General features: G+C 39.1%; 1 protein-coding gene across 1 annotated transcript; it reads left to right on the top strand.

Annotated features, from left to right (window-relative positions):
- The first annotated feature begins 1,533 nt into the window (after positions 1 to 1,533).
- On the top strand, positions 1,534 to 2,486 carry LOC124102440 (vomeronasal type-1 receptor 48-like). The gene is given in 2 exon segments (XM_046458736.1): positions 1,534 to 1,942; positions 1,945 to 2,486. Coding segments are annotated over 2 exon segments (951 nt in total).
- The last annotated feature ends 4,736 nt before the right edge of the window (positions 2,487 to 7,222 follow it).

The following is a 7,222-nucleotide window of genomic DNA, read 5'->3' as shown; positions in this document are numbered from 1 at the left end:
CCTTTCATTAAAACCTTCAAATGGAACAACACCAAGTCTATTTTAATTGCAGTTCTATTTACTGCTCTAATGGAAAGCACTGAAAAGAAAAATAATGAAATTTGCTCTTGGTAATATTTTTGGAATATTCTAATATCTTCTCTGGTAAGGTAGCAACAGAACTGACCTGTTCCTAAAAGAATTAAATTGATCCTCCCAAGTCACATGCCTGAAGAACTGTATGATAACAACTTTAGAATCCAACACTTGTAGGGAGTTTATTATGTGCCATAAACACTTCCAAGGTAGGTACACACACTTTATTTTTTTCAAATATGATATCTTCAGGATTCACGTGACTATGTTGATAGCTGAGATGACTGTATCTCAGCATCAGAGAGAGCTCAAGGGGAGGCTACTGTGAATGGAAGATAATACAAGTAAATTCAGCCACAGGAATTCAGAATTTACACCCACATTTCCTTGTTTATATATCACAGATATTTGGTGTGGCAGGAAATAAACCAGAATTAACATGGTGCTGACATGAAATACCTCTGAGCATGTCTAATCTGTGACACTCTTGGCTTGGGAGGGGCTCATTCCAATTTCCTGCAAGCAACCTCACTCAAATCCACCTAAAACTGGAGAGCTACTACTGTGTACCTGACAAACAAGATCAGCAACATGAAAATCAAACAAGACTCTGTCTCGCCCCAGAAAACCTCACACATGTGGTGATAGGAAAGAAACATATTTGTCTCAGTTGCTTAGGGCCTTGCTAAGTTGCTGAGGCTGGCCTTCAATTTGTGATCCTCCTGCCTCAGCCTCCCATGTTGCTGGAATCAGATGAGTGTGCCACCATGACTGGCTGGTAATTATTTTTTTCTAAAGTTTGTGTTTTGTGGTTGTATATGGACAGAATGCCTTTCTTTTATTTGTTTTTATGTGGTGCTGAGGATTGAACCCAATGACTCACCCATGCTGGGCGAGTGATCTACCTGTGAGCCTAAACCCCAGCTTCATAATTCTTAATACACAAGAAAACTGGCATATTAAGTATCCCACTGTGGAGATCCCAATGGCACATGTAATCTAGCCAAGGCTCGGAGGTGTTGAGATGAGTCAGTGCATGGGGATTTGTTTTGGGGACAGGTTCTCGGGGATGAAAGGTAAAACACAGGAGTCATTTATTTTACTATTTTGTGCGGGGATTGCTTTGTGGGTAAGTGCCCCAGCACCAAGTTACACTCCGTCTTTTTTACTCTATATTTTGAAACAGGTTCTCCCCACGATGTGAAGACTGGCTTCACCCTTGTGATCCTCCTGCCTCCACCTCTTAGGTCACTGGGACTTCAGGCAGACACCACTGTGCCCAGCACCAGAATTGAGTTTTCATGTGGCATAAAGATACATTTGGATGAATTTTCTGTTTTTTTCCTCATGGCAGTAATGTTCGTTGAGATCCATGAAGAAGATCATATTTCCAAAAAAGACATTTTCTTGTTTTTTTTTTCCCTAAGGTGTTAATAATATTTTTCTTTTCCCCAGAAGATGGGCAAAGCCCACAAACTGTACAGTAACATTCACATAAGAAACACCGTGTACACTGAAATTGGCATTGGGGTCATGGCCAACGCCCTTCTTCTTCTAGTCCACGTCTCCTTGCACATTACCAGGCACAGACCTAAGCCCACTGACCTGCCCATTGGTCTCTTGGCACTAATTCACCTATCAATGCTGCTCATCAAGGGTTTCATAGATTCAGATATTTATACACCTCAGGGGGAAAGGTGGGGTCATGTGAAATGTAAATTGCTTATCTACCTGTACAGGTTGATGAGGGGCTTCTCCCTCTGCACCACCTGCCTTCTGAGTGTCCTCCAAGCCATCACCCTCAGCCCCAGGGGCTCCTGCTTGGCAAAGTTCAAACATAAATCCTCACGTCACAACCTGTGTTCCTTCTCTTCCTGTGGGTCATCTATTCATCCTTCAGTAGCCACCTCTTCATCTCCATTGCTGCTACCCCCAATTGGACCTCAGACACCTTTATGTATGTCACAGAATCCTGCTCTCTTTGGCCCATGACCTTGCTCCTCCAACACACCTTTGCCACCCTGCTGACCTTCAGGGAAGGCTCCCTTATAGGAATCATGGCCATTTCAAATGGATACATGGTGGCTCTCTTGTGCAGGCATAAGAGGCAGTCCCATAATCTTCATAGCACCAGCCTGTCCCCAATATCATCCCCAGAACTGAGGGCCACGTGGACAATCCTGCTGCTCTTGAGTTGCTTTGTGGTCATGTCCATCTTGGACAGCATTATCTCCTACGCAAGACTCACGGTGAAGGATGATCCAATATTTTACTGTATCCAGATCCTCGTGGCCCATAGCTATGCCTCATTCAGCCCTTTGGTGTTCATTGCTACTGAAAAACGTATTATTAGTATTTTGAGATATATGTGGGGTAAGACACTACATATTTCAATAGCCGGTGATGGATAAATTGTGTTAAGATGAAAAAAAATGTGCTGGCTTTCAAATAATTCATCATGGTGGAGGGTGTATGTTCTTTGTTTTAAATGCAATACAAATTCCTCCTTCATCTCTCAAAATGATTTATTTGGAAACATGCGGACGGCAAATATGTAAAAGAAAGTTAAACCACATGCCTCTCTGAGATATTACCAGGGATTCATTTTTCACATGGTGTCCACAAGGGACCCTGTGAAGTGAATGTCACTTGTCAGGTCTTGTATATTCCATACTATTTTTTAGATACAATAATTCCAAGGCTTTTTAATAATTTCATTGTCTTGGTTATCTGTATTTTTTCCAAAGTAGATAATGTAAACTTTTACTACCATAAAATATCACCTGATCTAACACACACACACACACACACACACTCACACACTCACACACATACATACACTCTGTGCAGGGATTAAAAACATTATTTCTATAAAATTTCTCATAAATCCATGTTTTAAATATTCAAAGGTAGAGACAACTCAGTACCTACATCCATAAGAAAATACAAACAATACATAGCTTCTGCAGAAACTGGAATATTAGAAACTTAGAAAACAGAAGAAGATTCCTGGCACACAGTGCAATATAGCTGAGGCTTCAAGGTACTCACTGAAGCAAGTGAGTCACAAAAGAACAAATATTATATAAATTTACTTAGAGGAGGTAGAAGTTGGAGTAGCCAAATTGGTAGGGACTGAATATAGAATGGAATTCCAGGGACCCAACAAAGTGGACAGTGGAGAATTTTTAATCTCTATTCCATAATAAGAAAAATGCAGATAACTCACAGAAGGGACAGTTGTGTAATCATGTGAACAGACCATCCATGACTGTACACTGAAGAAAGAGTCACAATGTTTATTTTATATGTATTTGGTGTTTTGTTACATTTTATTTGTTATATTTATATATTTGATGTTTTGTTACTATATATATATATTCACAATAAACCTGTTTTTAATTATCATAAACCCATTGTGGAAAATATTGGTTCTGAAATTTAAAAGTAAGTGATAAGATTCTCAATGGGCCACAGTGTAATTTGGTGAGCTTTAAAACAGGTATGACTGATTTGTCCCAGTTATTTGAAGACTGGTTTTGAAAATTGTGAACCGTTAAGTCTCTCCCAGGAAAAGTGTTCTTCCTATGCATTCTGCTAAGTACCCACTCTGTGCTGCTCAGCCTTTCAAAGACTTTAAGCACTGTAGTAGGTAGCTCCAATAGAAGGCTTTCTGGAGAAATGTATATGAAGTCAAAACACCAAATTGAATTGGTAGGTGACCCATGGAAATTTTCCTAATCATGAGATCAGTATTGCAAAAATTGTGCACTTGTAATATAGTATATTTAAATGAGGGAAATCAATTAAATGTAAAATATTCTGAGAAAAAAATACTGTAGAAAAAATTGATGAAGTAAAGGAAGCAGATGATATGTGTATAGAAATTAAAAAAAAACCCAGAGTAACAGAATATTAAAGAAACCAAAGAATTACAGAAAAGAGACCATTGAGCAAAATGGAGATTTGAGTCATTATCAACACCTGTTAAGTGAATAAATAAATATCCACTATCAAGTGACATAGGGTGTCTTCATAAACACACCAAAAAAAAAAATAACCCACCCATATAAACTCTGTGCAATACAAGCCCTGGAGTTGTAAGGACACACAAAGAGAATAACAGGACAGGAAAATGATGCACCTGGCAAGAAGGGAACCAGTTAGCACAGGCACCTGAATAGAGAACCTGGGCTTTAGGTCACCCAGGGTCAGAGGAGAAGAAGGCCATCACATACTGGGAAAGAGCATCAGCTCACCAAGAAGGTGTCCTAGTGACAAATGTCTGACCTAATGTCAGGAAACAAAATGAATAAAATATGGACTGAACTCAAGATAAATTAGCAGCAATATAAAAACAGCAAAAAAAATTATACTTCACATCATGACGTAAACACTACAGGGACAAAAAGGACCTAAGACACATAGAAAAGTTCCAACCAACAGCAGAATACAGGACTGTGATGTGCTCAGAGCAGGAGGACAACACCAGGTCATCAAACAAGCCTCCTCCATCCAAAGAACCCTAAGGTCACATCTAGTATCTTTAGAAGCACCATAGAATTAAAGTACAAATTAAAATAAAGAAGGACAACTGCAAAGAACTTATATGGGAGAGTTTAAACAACGCCTTTTAATTAATAATGCAAAGAAGAACTCAAAAGTGGAATCAGAAAAGCTCTTTAGAAAAACAAGTATCAGAGGACCACACACTAGACCTCGGGGAACCCCATGCAAGGAGTGTGAAGAGTTGCAGAGCAACACATTTCATGTTATGGAAAGAAAACATTTCCAAATAAGCTGCCTAACTGGACCCTTTAAGGAACTGGAGGAAAAACATTAAAAGCCATTCCCCCAAATCTCCAGAACAAGGGCAAGAATAAAGATGAGAATAGAAATAAGTGAAAAGCACTCAGAACAGTAGTAAAGATCAACCCAGCAACCCAGGGGTCGTTCCTTGATAAGGAAAACAAAATTGACAATCTTCAATGCAGAATGGCTGAAAGAATGAAAGGGAAGACAAAGAATATCAAAAATGAAAGCACTGGTGGCGGGGAGGACCATAGAGTAGGGCTGAGAACAACTGCACACACACCAACAATAACCAGAGAGAAACAGACAGATCCCTGGACACACACCATCTCCCAAAACTGAGGAATGAAAAACCAACAGACTTAAACTGAACAATATTGATTGAGAAGATGGAACCAGTAGCACACACATCCCTCAAAAGAAGAGTCCAGGGACCCAGAACTTCATGGTGGAAGGCTACCAGGGTTTTAAAACAGCTAACACCAAAGCCTCTTAATCTCCTCCAAACAAGGGAGGAAGAAGGATCTCCAAATGCATTTTATAAGGTTGACACAAAAAAAAACTTGAGAAAAATGTGAGCAGATTGGATTAAACATGTTGAAAGCAACATCATTCATCATGAAGGCCTGGGATTTATCCATGGGATCCAGGTGGCTCAGATAAACATCCCCCCCCCCCCCCAACAATATCATTAGGAAAAGCAAAAGACTGAGAAATAAACTTGAACAGGGAAGGGAAAGACCTGTTCCCTGAAAAACTATAAAGATGAATGAAATTAAATTAATTACGAGTAAGAGAAAAAAAAAAGCATCATGTTTATGGATACGAAGGATCAGCGTTAAAATGTCCACGTGATCAAATTATACACACATCAGACGCAATATCCAATTCCAATCTCAGTGATATATTTTATAGCAATAGGAAACAAGAAAGCTAAAATCCATACAAAACCATAAAAATACCCTGAATAGCTAAAGTAATCTTGATTTTAAAAAAGCAATGCTAATAGAACCACATTCTGATTTTAAAATATGTGATAACGTGATAGTCATTGAAACATGTGGTGGGGCTGGGGATGGGTCTTGGAGATGTAGCATTCACCCAGCATGCCCAAGGCCCTGGGGTTCATCAGCAACACTTCATCACACACACACACACACAGAGAAAAAAACATTATGGTAATGGCATAAAAGTAAACATATAAATTAGTGGAACAGAACAGACTGCCTAGAGAAATATCCACATACATTCTCACTAAGACATCTTTAAAAGCACTGTCAAATATAGCCAATGTAGTAAGGAGGATCTGTTAAAAAATACTCACATGCACAGAATCAAAGAGGACCCTTTTACGACAGCCATACACAAACATTAAACTCAAGACAGATTGAAGATTTACATGGGAGAAGCGAATCTATAAATCTGTAAAAAGGTTGAAAACCTTTAGGATACTGGAATAGAAAATGATGGCAGCTATTATGAAGACAGATGACAACAAATGTTGGTGAGGATGTGGGGGAAAAGGCACACTCATACACTGCTGGTGGGACTGCAAATTGGTGCAGCCAATTTGGAAAACAGTATGAAGATTCCTTGGAAATATGGGAATGAAACCACCATTTGGCCCAGCTATCCCTCTCCTCAGTCTAATCCCAAAGGACTTAAAAACAGCACACTACAGGGACACAGCCACATCAATGTTTATAGTAGCACAATTCACAATAGCTAAACTGTGGAGCCAACCCAGATGCCCTTCAGTGGATGCATGGATAAAAAAATGTGGAATATATACACAATGGAATATTACTCAGCAATAAAATAGAACAAAATCATGGCATTTCAGGTAAATGGATGGTGTTGGAGAGGATAATGCTAAGTGAAGTTAGCCAATACCCAAAAACCAAATCTGAATTTTTTTTCTGATATAAGGAGGCTGACTCATAGTGGGGTAGGGAGGGGGAGCATGGGAGGAATAGATGAATTCTAGATAGGGCAGAGGAGTGGGAGGGGAGGGGAAGGGGCAGGGGATTAGCAAGGCTGGTAGAATGTGATGGTCATCATTATCCAAAGTACATGTATGAAGCCACAAATCGGTGTCAACATACTTTATATACAACCAGAGATATGAAAAATTGTGCTGTATACATGTAATACAAATTGAAGTGCATTCTGCTGTCATTTTTTAAAATCAACAAAAAATAAAAAAGAAAAGAAAATGATTTCTTGGATATTACGCCAAAATAACAAGAGCCAACTCAGTCATACACAAATGGTAAGATATAAAACTAAAAATGCTTCTGTACAGAAAGTTGAACAGCAGTCAACAGACAACCCA

The sequence above is a fragment of the Marmota monax genome, unplaced genomic scaffold (genome assembly GCF_021218885.2).
Source record: "Marmota monax isolate L192 unplaced genomic scaffold, Marmota_monax_Labrador192_F-V1.1 WCK01_AAM20220418_F8-fsc00370, whole genome shotgun sequence".
Classification (NCBI taxonomy): domain Eukaryota; kingdom Metazoa; phylum Chordata; class Mammalia; order Rodentia; family Sciuridae; genus Marmota; species Marmota monax.
Note: the sequence above shows the minus strand (reverse complement) of the source record. Positions and strands in the feature narration are given on the sequence as shown.